The following is an 18,876-nucleotide window of genomic DNA, read 5'->3' as shown; positions in this document are numbered from 1 at the left end:
TATAGGCATATTTGTCTGTTAGGAATGCTAGGATTACCACTGATTTATGATACAAGTCAGCAAAAAATTCCCCAGAGGAAACCAAATAGTAGAGGTTAAAGAAAGATTCCTTCAACTTCATTAAGTAATTCTCTTTCAAGTGACAAGCTTAGTCATTCTGGGTTTATTTTATTAAAAATTGAAAAACTATATTTACACTGATAAATTCTGGGAAAAGCTTAAAATGTCCACAAGGTTTTGAACGTGACTAAATTTTGCCTTGATGCTTAGTGCATCAAGTGCATTTAATAAAAGATAACATGCAATTCCTATACACTAATGATGAAAAATCTGAAGGAGAAATTAAGGAAACGCTCCCATTTACCACTGCAACAAAAAGAATAAAATACCTAGGAATAAACATCCCTAAGGGGACAAAAGACCTGTATGCAGAAAACTATAAGACAATGATGAAAGAAATTAAAGATGATACAAACAGATGGAGAGATATACCATGTTCTTGGATTGGAAGAATCAACATTGTGAAAATGACTATACTACCCAAAGCAATCTACAGAGTCAGTGCAATCCCTATCAAACTACCAATGGCATTTTTCACAGAACTAGAACAAAAAATTTCACAATTTGTATGGAAACACAAAAAAAACCCTAATAGGAAAGCAATCTTGAGAAAGAAAAACGGAGCTGGAAGAATCAGGCTCCCTGACTTTAGACCATACTACAAAGTTACAGTAATCAAGACAGTATGGTACTGGCACAAAAACAGAAAGACAGATCAATGGAACAGGATAGAAAGCCCAGAGATAAACCCACGCACATATGGTCACCTTATCTTTGATAAAGGAGGCAAGAATATACAGTGGAGAAAAGACAGCCTCTTCAGTAAGTGGTGCTGGGAAAACTGGACAGTTACATGTAAAAGAATGAAATTAGAACACTTCCTAATACCATACACAAAAATAAACTCAAAGTGTATTAAAGACCTAAATGTAAGGTCAAACACTATAAGACTCTTAGAGGAAAACATAGGCAGAACACTCTATGACATAAATCACAGCAAGATCCTTTTTGACCCACCTCCTAGAGAAATGAAAATAAAAACAAAAATAAACAAATGGGACCTAATGAAACTTAAAAGCTTTTGCACAGCAAAAGAAAACATAAATAAGACAAAAAGACAACCCTCAGAATGGGAGAAAATATTTGCAAATGAAACAACTGACAAAGGATTAATCTCCAAAATTTACAAGAAGCTCATGCAACTCAATATCAAAAAACAAACAACCCAATCCAAAAATGGGCAGAAGACCTAAATAGACATTTCTCCAAAGAAGATATACAGATTGCCAACAAACTCATGAAAGGATGCTCAACATCACTAATCATTAGAGAAATGCAAATTAAAACTACAATGAGGTATCACCTCACACTGGTCAGAATGGCCATCATCAAAAAATCTACAAACAATAAATGCTGGAGAGGGTGTGGAGAAAAGGGAACCCTCTTGCACTGTTGATGGGAATGTAAATTGATACAGCCACTATAGAGAACAGTATGGAGTTTCCTTAAAAAACTAAAAATAGAACTACCATATATGACCTAGCAATCCCACTACTGGGCATATACCCTGAAAATACCATAATTCAAAAAGAGTCAGGTACCACAATGTTCATTGCAGCTCTATTTACAATAGCCAGGACATGGAAACAACCTAAGTGTCCATTGACAGATGAATGGATAACGAAGATGTGGCACATATATACAATGGAATATTACTCAGCCATAAAAAGCAACGAAATTGAGTTATTTGTAGTGAGGTGGATGGAGCTGTCATACAGAGTGAAGTAAGTCAGAAAGAGAAAAACAAATACTGTATGCTAACACATATATATGGAATCTAAAAAAAAAAAAAAGGTTCTGAAGAACCTAGGTACAGGACATGAAAATAGACGCAGACATAGAGAATGGACTTGAGGACACGGGGAGGGGGAACGGTAAACTGGGACAAAGTGAGAGAGTGGCATGGTCATATATACACTACCAAATGTAAAACAGAGCTAGTGGGAAGCAGCCACATAGCACAGGGAGATTAGCTTGGTGCTTTGTGACCACCTAGAGGGGTGGAATAGGGAGGGTGGGAGGGATACACAAGAAGGAGGAGATATGGGGATATATGTATATGTAAAACTGATTCACTTTGTTATAAACCAGAAACTAACACACCATTGTAAAGCAATTATACTCCAAAAAAGATGTTAATTAAATAATTAATTAATTAAAATAAAAGATAATATGCAAGAGTAACCAGTGAAGGGTATAGTTCAAGACACTGAGGAAGAAAAAGGACCTCAGACAGCAAGGCAGTTACTAGGGAACTGAGTGTATTAAAAGAGAGAAATTGAAATGGCAAGGTGAAGAAGGGAGTTCATTAAAATGGAGTGCCTTGATCAGATGTGCATTTTATGAAATACATGATGGCAGTAGTATGGAGCAAGGAGATAGGTAGAATAAGAGACAAGAAAATGAGTTAGAAAATTGATGTTCAGACAAGAGATGTCAAAAGCTAAGCAGTGTTAATGAAAGAGAGGAAAGGATGATCTTAAATGGCATTAATGTGATAGAATTGACACAATTTAATGATGGACTGCACAAGAAGATAAGAAAAAAGGGAGGAGACAAGAATTATTCCTAGATTTCTGTCTTGACAACTGGGAACATGGTAATGATGTTTATTGGGACAGATATACAGAAGGAAAAACAAAAAGGGGAACTGGAAAACTCACACTTCCTGATTTACAAAGCTACAGTAATCAAAATGGTGTGGTACTAAGAATCTAGTATATAGCACAGGGAACTCTACTCAATACTCTGTAATGACCTACATGGGAAAGGAACCTAAAAAGGAGTGGATATATGTATATGTGTAACTGATTCACTTTGCTGTACAGCAGAAACTAACACAACATTGTAAATCAACTATACTGCAATAAAAAGTAATAATAATAAAAAAAAGTGTGGTACTGGTCTAAAGACAGACATACAAACCAATGGAATAGTATAGAGAGCCCGGAAATAAACTCTTGCATATATATCAAATGACTTTTTTTTTTGGCTGTGCCTCACAGCATGCAGGATCTTAGTTCCCCGACCAGGGATCGAACCCATGCCCCCTGCAGTGGAAGCGTGGAGTCCTAATTACTGGACCGCCAGGGAATTCCCTCAAATGACCTTTTTTTTTTTTTTTTTTTCGGTACGCAGGCCTCGCACCACTGTGGCCTCTCCCGTTGCGGAGCACAGGCTCCGGACGCGCAGGCTCAGCGGCCACGGCTCACGGGCCCAGCCGCTCCGCGGCATGTGGGATCTTCCCGGACGGGGGCACGAACCCGCGTCCCCTGCATCGGCAGGCGGATTCTCAACCACTGTGCCACCAGGGAAGCCCCCCTCAAATGACTTTTGACAAGAGTACCTAGACCATTCAATGGGCAAAGGAAATCTTCAAAAAAATCGTGCTGGGAAAACTGGATAACCACATGCAAAAGAATGAAGTAGGACCATTACCTAACACCATATACAAAAATTAACTCAAAATGGATCAAGCCTAAATATAAGACTTAAAACTCTTAGAAGAAAACACAAAGGAAAAGCTTTGGGAAATTACATTTGGCAATGATTTCTTAGATATGACACCAAAAGCATAGGCGACAAAAGAAAAAATAGGCAAATTGGATTTCATCAAAATGAAGAACTTTTGTGCATCAAAGGACACTATCAACAGAGTAAAAAGGCAACTCACATAATGGGAGAAAATATTGGTAAATCACGTATCCAGAATATATAGCAAGCGCCTAAAACTCAACAACAAAGAAATAAATCACTTCAAAGATGGGCAAAGGACTTGAATAACCATTTCTCCAAAGAAGATATACAAATTGTCAAAAGTATCTGAAAACAAGCTCAACATCATAAATCATTATGGAAATGCAAACCAAAACCACAATGTGAAGCCACCAGACATCCATTAGGAAGGCCATCATTAAAACAGAAAACAGCAAGTGTTGGGGAGGATGTGGAGAAAATGGAATGCTTGTACACTGTCGGTGGGAGTGTAAAATGGTGCAGTGGCTATGGAAAACTGTATGGGGATCTTCAAAAAGAATTAATAAAATTACCAAACGATCCAACAATTCCACTTGAGGGTGTATACCCAAAAGAAGTGAAAGCAGAGACTCAAAGAGATATTGGAACACCCATGGCCACAGGAGCATTATTTGCAATTGCCAAAAGATGGAAGCAACCCAAGTGTCCATCTACAGATCATGGATAAACAAAATGTTTATCCATACGTACAATGGAATATTATTCAGCCTTAAAAAGAAAGGAAATTCTGAAACATGCTACAGCATGAGTGACCCTTGAAGACATTATGCTAAATGAAATAAGACAATCACAAAAAGATAAATACTGTATGAGTCTACTTATACAAGGTAACTAGTCAAATTCATAGAGACAGAAAGTAAAAGGGTAGTTGCCAGGAGTTGGGGAAGAAGAGGAGGAATGGGGAGTTGTTTAATGGGTACAGAGTTTCAGTCTTGCAAGATGAAAAGTTCTGAAGATTGGTTTCTTAACAGTGTAAGTGTACTCGACACTACCAAATTGTTAGTTTAAAAATTGTTAAGATGGTAAATTTTATGTGTATTTTACCACAATTAAAAATAAATATTAAAAATTATCACTGCTAAATGTCTGAGTATTAGATGGTGATTGTTGCATTACCACCATCTTGTAAATATATTAAAAACCATTGAATTGTACACTTTAGAATTATATGAATCGCATCTCAGTAAAGCTGTTTTAAAAAGAAAAATAAATAAATAAATCACTACTGATTTTAATATGTCTGCAACACTAATATATTTGAAACCCACAGGGGAAGTAATAGCAATTCAAATATGTGAGTCCAAATATAAATTATTTCAAAGAACAAGCACGTGTTCCGCTTAGCTGTATGAAAAAGAGGCATCAATGACATCACAGGAAAGTTCCCTATAAACTAGAATTCTTATCATAATCTCCCACTTCATTCCCTTTGTGCCCCAAATTGATATTGATCCATATTGAAGCCCTAACCCTCAATGTGATGTTATTTGGAGGTAGGGCCTTTGGAATGCAATTAGGTTTAGATGAGGTCATGAGGGTAGGGCCCACATGATGGGATCAGGGTCCATAAGATGAGGAAGACTGATCAGAGCTCACTCAGTCCCCACCACATGAGGACACAGCAAGAAGGCAGCTGTCTGCAAGCCAGGAAAAGGGTCTTCCCCGGGGAACCAAAGTAGCCTGCACCTTAATCTTGGACTTTCCCGTCTCCAGAACTATGAGAAATAAATGTCTGTTGTTTAAGCCACGCAGTCTATGGTATTTTGAAATGGCAGCCCAAGATAACTAATACACCCTCCCAGACCAAAGTCTCAATCTGAGACAGCAGCTCTCTGAGCAATCTCTAAGTTGCACACATATGGTACTGCCCGTGTTGTCTATGGCTAGAAACACCAAGTCAGGATCTCCGGGTAATTTTCCAGCAAGGAGGCCTTGTCTAAGTCATAAACACCTTTGGAACAAATTCAGGGCAATATATTCTGGACTTTAGTCTTCCAATTCTTAATCCCTACGTAATTGCCACAAAACACCACCAGAACTTTTTGCTACTTGGACATATTCTTAGTTTTATATCAAGCATGATAATGGCACATGTAACTTGTGTCCTATACAGAATTTAATTGCGTGTTTCAGTTTTAAATATGTGATGAACCTTACACGCAAGATGGCTCAAATTCATCAGTCAAGAGATGTTTCTATTAATATTATTTTTTCTAGTTTCCATTACCAACCAATATGAATTGATACCAAACCTTGAGTCCTCCTAGGGCAACCATCACAATGTTTCTTCTAGATCTTCCACCCTTGACTGACCCATCCAGCTCTTGCTATGTCTAGCTCATTATATTTATCTATTCTTTTTTTTTTTTTGGCCACACTGCATGGTAGATGGGATCTCAGTTCCCTGACCAGGGATCAAACCCACGCCCCCCTGCATTGGAAGCACGGAGTCTTAACCACTGGACTGCCAGGGAAGTCCTCATCTATTCATTCTGTAATGAATATGTCGTTGTATGTCTCAAGAAAGAACCAGCACTGGAAAAACATAGCCTTTCTAAGGACGGAGAGAGGAGAGTGAGGCTTACGCAATAGCCAAGGAAATAACGGAAGCAGAAAATAGAGCCAGAAAATAGTGCTGAACTTAATCTGCCCCTCCTGCTGGCTTCCTGGAGAATGAGGAGAGGCAGCAGTCTGGCAGGAGTATGGGGAAGTGACAGAAAGATCTAGATGTTCCTCTCCAACTCGGGCTTCAGCAGTGCAATAGGATGAGGGCATTCTTGAAGCTTCTTAAAGAAGAACCCCAACTAGTTCAGTCCAAACAGGTCCCCCAGCAAGTTCAGAACATCAACCTCCAAAAAGGTTTCACCTGCTCATCCTTTATAAAGTGAAAAGATTCAACACGTTCTTATTGTTCTTACAAGCAGTGTTCATCTCAAATATTGGGAAAAATGTGCAAATATTTAACTTTCACATGAAGAGGAAAATATAGAATTCACAAGAGTTTTTAAAGAAATATACCTTATTCCATTCACTTGTGATTCGTAATATAATGCAGTAATCATTCCCTATTTTCAAGGGTGCATTATAATATTTCCCATAGTACAGCCTGTCTCCGATAGATATCTCCATGGCATCATCGGGAACATCCTTGGCCAGCAGTTCTGCCGTCACATATCCATCAGCACCAGAAGCATTGCTAAAGAATGAGGTAGCCTCTTCAGAATCACAAACAAATGTGCTTTGGAGGGCCAGGGGAAGCACTAACACCTGATATGAACTGGAAGAGAAAAGAAAATGTCTATCAGATCCTTGCTTGGGGGATTCGTTCATTCATTTATTCGTATTTGTTGAGCACCTGCTATGAGATCAACACTTTTCTAGACACTGGAGATGCAACACTGGATAAAAGTCCTTGCCCGTGTGGGATTTACGGTCTGACAGCTCCCACCGTCATGGAACTCCAGTTGGAACCAGCAGTGTTAATGCCAGATGACACTGGGTGAGGGATCTCTCCAAGTTCTGGCTGCAGATGGCTATCCGGTAAATCCTCTTTAGCTGGGAGAAGTTGCTGCACGTATAACTACCTGAGTATATGTGTCTTAAAGTTGATCTAATCAGTGATTTTCAAATAGGCAAATAAAGCCCAGCTGTGGAAAGGGTTTAGCAGTCACATGGAGGCCAAATGCCTACAAGAGTTAATGCACTAAATCTGCAAAAAGGCTCCACGCAATCACATGGGGTACCTAAAACGGAACTCACGTGATTTACATTCCCTCCAGTTCGCTACTGATACCAAAGTTCCTGTGAAATGAATGAGAAGCATGGAGTACAGATCATCATGAGTTCATCTAGTCTAACAATATCCTGAAAGAGCCGGAAAGGGAAAATCTCATATGTTCCCTAGATGTGGACAAAGAAACAAACTAGCAACCAGGTGTCATTTTTGTCATGTGTTTTAGTATTATTTATCCCACCAAATACAAAATCTGTCAGTGAAAGGAAGTGTAAGAACAAAAACACTCTGAGAGACCTACTAGAGCATGGACTTGAGGATATGGGGAGGGGGAAGGGTAAGCTGTGACAAAGTGAGAGAGTGGCATGGACATATATACACTACCAAACGTAAAATAGATTGCTAGCGGGAAGCAGCCGCATAGCACAGGGAGATCAGCTCAGTGCTTTGTGACCACATAGAGGGGTGGGATAGGGAGGGCGGGAGGGAGGGAGATGCAACAGGGAAGAGACATGGGAACATATGTATATGTATAACTGTTTCACTTTGTTATAAAGCAGAAACTAACACACCATTGTAAAGCAATTATACTCCAATAAAGATGTTAAAAAAAAAAAAAACACTCTGAGAATGAATCACGCCTTTCTTTTTATTCCCATCTATTTGGGACTCATGTCCTGCCTCTAGTATAGTAGGTGTTGGGATGTCTGCTTTTTCTATCAGGCTTGATAGCAGGGATTTGAATGATTTACTCTTTTTTTTTTTTAAGTTCATAGGGGTGCTTTTTTTTTTAACATCTTTGTTGGAGTATAATGGCTTTACAATGGTGTGTTAGTTTCTGCTTTATAACAAAGTGAATCAGCTATACATATACATATGTTCCCATATCTCCTCCCTCTTGCGTCTCCCTCCCTCCCACCCTCCCTATCCCACCCCTCTAGGTGGACACAAAGCACCGAGCTGATCTCCCTGTGCTATGCGGCTGCTTCCCACTAGCTATCTATTTTACATTTGGTAGTGTATATATGTCCATGCCACTCTCTTTGTCCCAGCTTACCCTTCCCCCTCCCCGTGTCCTCAAGTCCATTCTCTACGTCTGCGTCTTTATTGAATGATTTACTCTTGTATCCTTGCAAATCCTTGCACAGCTCTTTGGCTGTGACTGATTCCTCACTAATGTTTCTTGAGTTGAAATTTCAGTAAAGAAGAAAAACATGCATCAGCACCAAATACGATTAGGGTAATTTCCAAAACTCATTAGCACACATAATTCTATTTTACCAATAAGTATACGCTTCCTGCTCCGCATTCCTAATGCCCCATCTCCTGCTTCCTAAGAGCTCATGAGTTACTAGGTTAAGAAAAGGGAGTCCTCCCCAACAGCAGGTGTTGGATTTGGAAACTATCCACCAACCAGGCTCCCCAAATTCCTAGGTGTCCTCAGGCCCCTGATTTCCACAAAGTTTCTGGGTTCACTTTCAGCATAGGGCTTTCTACAAAAGGGACAAAGTAAAGTCTGCAGGGCAATGACTTGTCACTGCCATCACCAGTAAACATTTACTAAGCCTCCACTGCCGACAACGGAACACTTATAACAACAAACTTTCCTGGGGACTTGAAGACATCCCTATGAATCATGGCCGCAGGTAAGAAAGTAAATAGGCAGCAGACTCCATGCTGTCCGTAAGCACATCTTCAAGTCCCTCTCACCTTTCCATGTAGGTGGTGATATGCAAGTGCAAGTTCAAGGCTCACCTGAACTCTTTTGGTTCTGAACGTTGCCCAGTAGAGGCACCATTCATGACGCATAAAGCGGTATCCCCAATTAGCATGATCATAATCACCTGAGTTGCCTGATAATTGTACAAATTCCCAGCCCCCATCCCAGATCTACTGAATCAAAATCTCCAGTGGAGTCTGAGAATTCATACAGCTGATAAAGCACCCCAGGTACACTTGTAAGCTGGCAAGTGTGGGAGACACTAGCATTAAGAGAGCCCAGCCACAGCCTGTATCATCCACCCGAGACCACCAAGCTAAGGAAGGGAGTGTGGCCCCAGAGCCCCTGCTCGCCTTGTGCCCAAGCCACTGTCCCCTGACAACGTACAAGGCAGACTCCGGCCTGTCACACGCTGGCGGTGCTGCTACCCCCAGCTCAAACCAGGCAGTCGGGCCAAAAAACCCCCCAATTGCCTGCTGGTAATTAGCCCCGATGATGTTGGGGAAGCAGTTGTGGCTGTTTAGAGCATGACTGCTCTGGAAGGACTTCTCCCCTCTTTTTCACCACCACCCTCCCTTGAATGACTCATAGATCTCCACTTCCTGTTTTGGAGGCACTGGCCGGCACAGAGCCACAAGGATAGACTGTCATTTGGCTTTTCTTTCTGCCTTACATAATCATCTGGCCTAAATATCACGTACGTCTTGCAAATTCTCTCAGGCAGTGAGATCACAACTTCTGCTCTCCTTATAGCAACAGAATTACAATGCCTTCCAGTAACTTGTCAGGAATCAAGAAATAGAACAACTTAGGCCATATCCATGCCTGGAAAGACTTTTGAGCACTTACTGAACTCAAACTAATAGATTAAAAAGCTCAAGTTTCATTACAAATGGACACATAATATCGATAGGCTTTCTTTTTTTTTTTTTTTTTTTTGCGGTACGCGGGCCTCTCACTGTTGTGGCCTCTCCCGTTGCGGAGCAACAGGCTCCGGACGCGCAGGCTCAGCGGCCATGGCTCACGGGCCCAGCCGCTACGCGGCATGTGGGATCTTCCCGGACCGGGGCACGAACCCGTGTCCCCTGCATCGGCAGGCGGACTCTCAACCACTGCGCCACCAGGGAAGCCCGACTTTCTTTTTTATAGTTTTGTGATACCTCACGAATTTTACCTTGATGGTACAGCAGGGTCATTAGACTGAAGGGTCAGGAGAGACACAGGCAGTGTAAGTTCGGTCAAAGAAACAGGTTGTTGCCATCTCCTTGATTTGCTACTGTCGCTAAGTTACTCATCTCTCCAGGCAAACCTCAATTTTCCTCTCTGAAAAGGGAATAATTCTGCTTTCCTAATCCTGCCATGACCTTTGTAAATAAAAAGCTTAATTGCACACAAGGTAGTCCAGCAACTGAGGTAAATTCCTTCCATCCTAATACCACCTGGAGTCCCAGAAGCAGTTGTTAACAATGCAGTGTCTTGCTCACATCTCAATACATGAATGAATTAAAAGAATGATCCAAATGACTCTTCCAGCAATCACTACACACATGGGAGTGGGGGAGGGAGAGGGATGGACTGGGAGTTTGGGATTGGTAGATGCAAACTGTTACTTTAGAATGGATAAATAACAAGGTCCTAATGTACAGCTCAGGGAACTATATTCAATATCCTGTGGTAAACCATAATGGAAAAGAATATTTAAAAAAAAGGTCTGTACGTGTATAACTGAGTCACTCTGCTGTACTGCAGAGATTGTAACAACATTGTAAATCAACTCTACTTCAATAAAAAAATAAATAAATAAGAAAGCACTACACACCCCCCAAGATCATCCTTAAATAAAGGAAAAAATATATATATTTTTTGTAAATGAAATGATGTTCCTGATCCACCATCACTAAAGGATGTACCTGGAGGCGTGAGTGCAAAGTGATAGCCTGACATGTCACGGGCACCCAACCAGTGCTCATCTAATGACCAATGGAACGGATTTAATTTCTCGAGCTCAGCTGCCCAAATGCTTGTCTCTGGTCCTTTACAAGTCTCTCTATTCATTAGGGAGGGTGCTAGCTGGAATTAAAGGCCCAGTCTGTACCCAAGGAAACAAAAAATGAGGTACTGACTGCACTGACTCAACTACTCCAGTGAAGCCACCTAAAGAGAAGTCTCCTCCTCACTCAAACCAAAGTTTTCAAAACACTCCATGGAGATCACTGGGCAGCCATGGAAAAGAGGCCACTACTGACCTGATGGGTCCATTTTTCTCCTTGGCTTTCCTCAGTCTCAGGCGTGGTAAAGGCCCTCCGTGCACAGTGAAAAAGTCTACTTCCGGAAGGGGAGGCTCTGAAAACATGTTGAAAAGAAGAAAGGGGGTATGATCAGAACGAGCAGAAGCATGAAAAAAGTGGTCCTCATGGGGCATCAAGAGGAAAGTTTTCATGTAAGAAGAGATGAGCAAATTCAGACACATGCTCCGACATGGATGAATCTTGAACACATTAGGCTAAATGAAATAAGCCAGACACAGAAGGACAACTATTGCGTGATTCCACTTACATGAAATATCTGGAACAGGTAAATCCATAGAGACAGAAATAGATTAGAGGTTGCCAAGGGTTGAGGGGGTGTGTAGGAAATGGGGAGTTATTGCTTAATGGTCAACAGAGTTTCTGCCTCGGGTGATAAAAACATTTTAGGAATAGATAATGGTGATGGTTTACAACATTGTGAATGCACTTAATGCCAATAAATTGTGTCCTGAAAAAATAATTAAAATGGTACATTTTATGTTGTATATATTTTATTACAATTAAAAAAAAAAATGATGCCCCAGCCCTGACAGATGGTGGATGCTGTGGGCCTTTCAATTAACTTGGTAAATAGGTTCTTATTTGGTGGGGAGACCAGCTTATCAGACTTCTAGATCCTTTAGGAACAGTTTATTTATTATTATTATTATTATTATATATTTTTTGGCTGCGCCGCGCAGCTCGTGGGATCTTAGTTCCCCCACCAGGGATCGAACCTGTGCCCTCGGCAGTGAAAGCACAGAGTCCTAACCGCTGGACCACCGGGGAATTCCCTAGACTTCTAGAGCCTTTATAATCACACAGCTGTCTGTCCTTATCTTGCTCTCCCCAGCAACCAGATTTCCCAAATAGGTATTCCACAGGGAGGAGAATGTTGGTTGATCGGCTGACACCAGCGTTCTAGCATCTAACTGGGAGTTATATTCATGGTATAAATGTACCAGCTGCCACTCTGCCTTGTGAGTAACACAGCTTACATGTGTTGGGCACACAACACATATATAGATGTGTCCTATGTATGCCTCATCTCATTTAATCTTCTCCACAGTGCTATCAAGTGGACGAGATTTATAAAGGGAGGGAGGAAGAAAGAGAAAGAATAAAATATGAACACCCCCTCCCCTGAAATTCCTCTGAATCCTGCCACAGTGAAATTAGTACTAAGAGGCCAAAATAGACACTCAAGACTCTATTTACCCAATTAGAAAATAGCTTTGGGGTGGAAATTCTCAACTCAAATTATAATAAATAAAAACTTAGACCTTCCTAGATAATTTTTAAAGCTCTACTGAATATGTTATTCATACACTGCCTTTCAACAAATATTTATTAGCCACCTCTATGCACCTCTATGTGAGGCTGGGAGAAACAGCTATGGAAGACATGGTTTCTGCTTTCCAGGAGCTCAGTCTAATAGTGGAGAAAGTCTTATAAACAGGCAGTGCTTGGAACTACGATACAGTTCCACAAGAGGGTGGTGGGAGTGCAGAGGAAGAACACCAAGGGCAGGGGGGTGAGCCTATCCAATACAGAAACAGACATACGCAGGGGCAGGAGGTAAGAGAGAGTGAGGGCAGAGACAGAACTGCAGGAGTCCAGTGTGTCCGAAAGGTTGAGTCCCAGCTGGGTAGAAGTGGGCAATAAAGTGACACATGTGAGTATAGGCCAGATCTGAGGTCCTAGAAATAATGAGAAGCCATCTAACGATTCCTAGCAGGTGTGTATTTTAGAAATACAATTTGGACTGCCTGTTGGAGGATGAATTGGAAAAGAGCAAAAGCACAGGTTCTCCAAAATCTAGGCAAGAAGTACCTGAGGTCTGAAGCGAGTGACGGCACTCGGAAGGGAGAAGAGGGGGCAGGTGGGGGAGACACGCAGGGCAGAGACGGAACAGAAGATGGTGGAAGATAAGGAAGGGGAAGGAATCTGGGCTTCGGTTTTGGCTACTGAGTCAGTGGTGACGTCACTCATCAAGGTCTGCAGGGAAGGTTCAGATGCAGCTCACTTCTAGACCTGTTAAGTTTGAAGTGCTTGTGAACTCGTCCAGCAGGCAGTTAGAAATGCGGGTCTAGAGCTTAGGAGCAAACTGTGATGGTGATATGGAGTCAGTCATCAATAGAAGAGGCGACGGCTGCCCACGGGGGAAGGTATAAATGCATCTGAGAAGAGATGAGGGCCTAGGGTGAACACCGGGGAAACCCAGGCATCTAAGACCAGGTGGACGAGTGAGAGTCCCCTATAGCTCTTATTAAACAGTGCTAAGTCTAGAATTTCTTCAAAGTCACCCAGATACGCCACACAAATTATGTTTTCCATAAATCCGTGGGTTTGTTAGGGAACAATCCCCCACCTACAGTTAAGACCCCCACACTATGGTGTTGAAGGTCTATGCTGTTTCCAAGAGGTGTCCAGTAAGAGATTCCATAACTGACACCCCTGAGGAAGACACGACCAGCTCCCTGCAGCGGTAATGGGGAGACGGGAAAATGCAGTTTAAAAAGCCCCCACCAGGTTTCCCAGGGAAATGTGAGCATTTGAGTACAGTAAGTCCCCTGCATACAAACAAGTTCCGTTCCAAGAGTGAGTCTGTAAGTCCAATTTGTTCGTAAGTCCAACAAAGTTAGCCTAGGTACCCAACTAACACAATCGGCTATATAGTACTGTACTGTAATAGGTTTATAATACTTTTCACACAAATAATACATAAAAAACAAACAAACCAAAAATAAAGAAAACATTTTTAATCTTACAGTACAGTATCCTGAAAAGTACAGCAGTACACTACAACCGCTGGCATCCAGGGGCTGGCATCGAGTGAACAGGCAAGAAGAGTTACTGACTGGAGGAGGGAGAGGGGGTGGGAGATGGTAGAGCTGAAGGATCGTCAGCAACAGGAGACGGAGGGCGAGCTGCAGTGTCACTCATGTGTGACGCTGATGGCACAGGTTCTGGTTCCTTGCTGGATTCAATTCTATCTACCCTCTTGAAAAAACGATCCAGTGATATCTGGGTAGTAGCTCTTTTTTTTCATCGTAGATGACGTGGTAGCACTGGATTGCATCCTGAACGGCTGTTGCAACCTTCGTGTACCATTCTACGTGCAGGTGCTGTGCCTCAAAAACTAACAGTGCCTCCTCACATAAAAGAAATCCCCTTGCCATTTCCTGTGTCGTGAATCTCTTCGGTTCTTCAGTTACTTCTTCTTCCTCTTGTCTCTCTTCACCCTTTCTCTGGGCCTCCAATTCCTGGCGCTTCTTAGCAGTACCAGCTACATCACCGCGGCTTTTACACTTGCTCCTGGTCATCCTGGGCTTGAAATAAAGATACCGTACTACTGTACTCTACACAGTTCTGTAAAGTACGCAAAAGCACAACCACTCGTAGAGGATGCACGCATGTGACAATGTACGCCAGACACGTGAACTAACTTACATGATTGGACATGCGAATGCACGTTCTCATCCTTGAAAGCTCACAACTTGAAGGTTCATATGTAGGGGACTTACTGTATCTCTGCACTCAGCCCTTCAGGCTATCAATGAAATGCCCTTTCATTCATGATGTTTTGTCATCACAGTAAAGTAAGTGGTTTTTATCACAAATTTCCTGTTTCAGCCCAGAGGGAGATAAACTGTTTACTCTTTTCTGTGTGAGAACTCTCCTTAAGCTCAAATTATTCCTCTGTTTGCTCTTCTCTGAGATTAATAATTCTAGGTCCTCTAATCTGTTGGCTAACCTTTTATTTTATTTATTTATTTATTTTATTTATTTATTTTTTTACGGTATGTGGGCCTCTCACTGTTCTGGCCTCTCCCGTTGGCGGAGCACAGGCTCCAGACGCGCAGGCTCAGCGGCCATGGCTCACGGGCCCAGCCGCTCCGCGGCATGTGGGATCTTCTCGGACCGGGGCACGAACCCGTGTCCCCTGCATCGGCAGGCGGACTCCCAACCACTGTGCCACCAGGGCAGCCCTCTTGGCTAACCTTTTAAAACCACCAGGTTTCTCACCCACCCCAGGAACAGCAGAACAAAGTGCTCGCCCAGCTTGGAGAAGGCGGGCCCACAGCAGGGGCAGGAAGGCCATCGCCTGCTTGTTCTGTACCACGCTGCCCCTTTTCAGTCCCAGCATCATTCTTGCCATTCTAAATGTGCCACTACCATGCAGTTGATTCCATCAACACGTGACTTCTGGACTGCTTTCTGCTCTGCCTGCTCAAGGCCTTCCCCACCCTAAAAACTGTCTGCCTTTTCTCTCGAATGTGAAAGCCTGGACTTCATCAGGCTGGTTCTTCGCCACATTTTTGAGTTTAAATAACCTTAACTTCCAACCATATTTTCCAAAGTGCTGTTTCCCATCCCCCAAACTGCTGTCTACGGCAGACCTGCTCTCCTTTCCATCGGCTTCATTACTGATTTAAACCAAATCAGACCCAAGGCAAGAAATGGGTCGTGTCTAGGCTGGAGTTCTTTCACCCTGAGTATGTGAGATGAGGGGACATACTCATTACTACCCCTAGGTGTCAACAGTATCCATTCTCTACTGGAAGCAAGTGACAAAGGAAATTATGGAGGCTACCATCTGAGAAAACTTTGAAGAGTCAGGAAAAAAGCAATGAAGCAGGACTTGTCCTACAAAATATTAAATATATTATAAATTTACAATAACTGAAATAGAAAGGTACAAGCACAGGACAGGCAAAGCAATGGAAGAAGCTAGACAATCGAGAAAGAGACCCAAATAAATAGATGAGAATATAGTGTGTGGCCTGGACAGTCATTCCAAAGGTGATGGGGAAACTGGCTTATCATCTGGGGGGAAAAAATTCCCATGTAAGTTTAGCCTTATACACTCATCTAAACAAATTCCAAATGGGTCTAACCTTCAATGTGAAAAGCAAAACTATTAAGAAGCATTTGAAAATAGTAGAGAATAAAAATTATTGATCTGATTTTCAGGGTGGGGAAGGCTTTTCTTGGCATGACCAGAGGCAGAAACTATAAAAGAATCAATAGAATTGATTACATGAAAACTTAAAATGTCTAAATGTCAAAAAGAATATTGACAAGAAAGTTAAAGAGTAAATAACCTGGGGGTGTAATATGTAGAACAAAAGATTAAAACCATTAACGTAGGCAAACTATTAAAATCAATGAGAGGAAGGAGGTAACAGAAGTGCAAATGTGTTAAAATGCCTCTAAAACCCATTAAAATGAACCAAAAAAAAAAGTAAAAGAAAATTTTATCTGCACCAAATCTAAACAAAGGTCGCAACCTTATGCTACAAACTTCAAGGAAATGCAAGGAACTAATACATATAAATAAATATATAAAAATAAAGCACCCAATGGTTCTTTTCTAATCCTCAGCATCTCCCCAACTGGACCACAGCCCCCACTGAAGGCACGATAAATTGAAATTGATGGCAATAGAGCAAATGGAGCTTACACCATAAGTCATCAGATATCGCAAGGTGAGCTGCATCTCCCCCATCAATAAGGTTATGAGACTTGGCTTCCCAGGAAGAAGGAACAATCTTCTTTTTATCTTTATCTCCCCTTCAGCACTTGGCGCTGGTCTTTGTACATAACCAATCAATAGGTATTCACTGAATTAAAGGGGTAAGTTGCAGCGTACCCTTCCCCCACTTCTATAACACAGAAACCTGTGTTTCTGTGTTATAGATGTGGGGGAAGGGTACGCTGCAACTTAACAATTTATTGTTATCTTCTGTTATCTTCTATAACAGAAACCCTGTTTTTTAGGCTTCTGATATAAAGAAACTTTCCCAGCCATATTTTGTAAAAAGCTAGTGTTAATATAGGAACATAACACATCCAGCCCATTTTCCTCTGTGGTGTACCATCTTGTCTCAGTGGGGCCTCAGCAGGGATGCAGATGCTTTCAGTGAGAAGAGTGGGGAGATATTCATCCCCATATAGCCATTTCCTTGAGAGGCTAGGTTTTGATTTGAAGCTGGAAAGTAGTTGGGAGATTTCTGGGGATGAGAGGAACAGGTGGCCCATGGAGGTATGGAAGGACACATGTGCCTCCCTCCTGGCCTGACCTAACATTAGGTCCTCAGATGTCAAAGAACCTGTGTCCGTGAAAGACTCAAGAGAGCCTGGGTGAAGAAAAACAGTTGGGATGAAGGCCAGCTCCTCTCCTAACCTCTGGGGCAGTTCCTACCCATTCAGAGCCAGGGGAAACAGCAGGAATAAGTGTGGTACCCTGGAACCAGCCTGAGAAGACAAGGTCCTCACTGAGGACACAGGAGTGCACAGTCCTTGGCTGGTTTGTGGAAGAGAAGCTCACAGCAGAAGAATGTCAAGACACCTGGTCCTGCACGGTCCTTCTTAAGGACACTTAACAGTAAGAGAGGAGGGGTCAGAGGAGCGGGCAGTGGTCCCCAGCCCTGTAGGAGGAATTAGAGCTATCCTGACTGGACCTCTCTGTTAGAGGGATAGCCTGAGAACGCTTGGGACATACCTGTGTTTTCAGTGGCTTTCCTGCACATCTGAAAAAGTACATTGTTTTTCTTATTACGAATGCAGGTAGAGATGGGAAATTCCCATGTACATTGCCAGCCTTGGAATTGAAGGTGGACTTGGGAAGGAATGATTTCCTTTACATATTCGTTTCCCTGTTCTCTTCCAGCATTCTTGGTTCCATAATAAACCTCAAATGATCACCACATTGTGCGGAATAAATGGTTTATCTTTACATTCCTGCAGGCACTTGCTTTCTCTCTCTCTCTCTTTCTCTCCCTCCCCCCACTTCCCCCTCTCTGGTTCTCTCCCTCTCTCTATGAGAAGAAAATTTTGCCTACAAGCTTTTTGACTTGGCTAGAAAATAGCATAACCAGTGTGGGGCAGCTCTTCTGACCCTTTGGGTCTATATCAAGGATGAAAGTTTGTTCTTACATAAGGGAGTATAAATGGTGGCACTGTTCTGATGAATTCCCGTCAATGGGCTGCCTGCAGAAGCATGTGGGTCATGAGTCAGAAGCACTGTGATAGCCTCTGCATCTCACCACCTTGCTCACCAGCACCCTCTTCCATTGCCACTACAACACTTGCCTCTGTCCTTCAACATTCCAAAAGCTTTCACTCTCCTCTGAGGTCAGCAATATATTTAAAGCGCTCGTTTTCATCCTGTTCCCATTGGTAAGATTTAGTTTAATGTAAGACACTCAGAAGGGAAATTCCTTTCACTCTTCTTCTGGGAAATCAGCTTCTGTGTATTCCACGTCCAAACCCCTTGCCTCACATTTCTGGTAAAATTCAAAAGTTCATAATTTTGCTGAAACAAAGCCACATCTTAGGCAAACAGGCATACCTCTTCACATCAGTATATGGTTCTCTTATTAAAGACAGGGCTTGGGGTTTGTTCTTATTTTATTTGTTTAGTTACTCTTTCATAAGATCTTAACAACTTGAATTTTCACACTTTTTAAAAA

General features: G+C 42.0%; 1 protein-coding gene across 11 annotated transcripts in view; it reads right to left on the bottom strand.

Annotated features, from left to right (window-relative positions):
- SUSD1 (sushi domain containing 1) overlaps positions 1-18,876 on the bottom strand; it is a 141,594-nt gene that overhangs the window by 29,966 nt on the left and 92,752 nt on the right. For 9 of the 11 annotated variants that reach the window (XR_003432541.1, XR_003432542.1, XM_027105207.1 and 6 more), the window contains 2 exons: positions 11,357-11,453; positions 6,676-6,934 (listed from right to left, as the gene is read on the bottom strand). The exons of the other annotated variants lie outside the window; for them this stretch is intronic. Coding sequence is in view for 7 of the 9 variants with exons in the window: in XM_027105207.1 (XP_026961008.1) it covers positions 6,676-6,934; positions 11,357-11,453 (356 nt within the window). In the remaining 2 variants the exon portion in view is untranslated. The remainder of the gene's footprint in view (positions 1-6,675; positions 6,935-11,356; positions 11,454-18,876) is intronic. 11 annotated transcript variants of the gene reach the window in all.

This window comes from Aethalodelphis obliquidens, unplaced genomic scaffold, assembly GCF_003676395.1.
Source record: "Aethalodelphis obliquidens isolate GAN/ISIS:26980383/991018 unplaced genomic scaffold, ASM367639v1 scaffold7, whole genome shotgun sequence".
Classification (NCBI taxonomy): domain Eukaryota; kingdom Metazoa; phylum Chordata; class Mammalia; order Artiodactyla; family Delphinidae; genus Aethalodelphis; species Aethalodelphis obliquidens.
This window is presented reverse-complemented; position numbering and strand designations above follow the sequence as displayed.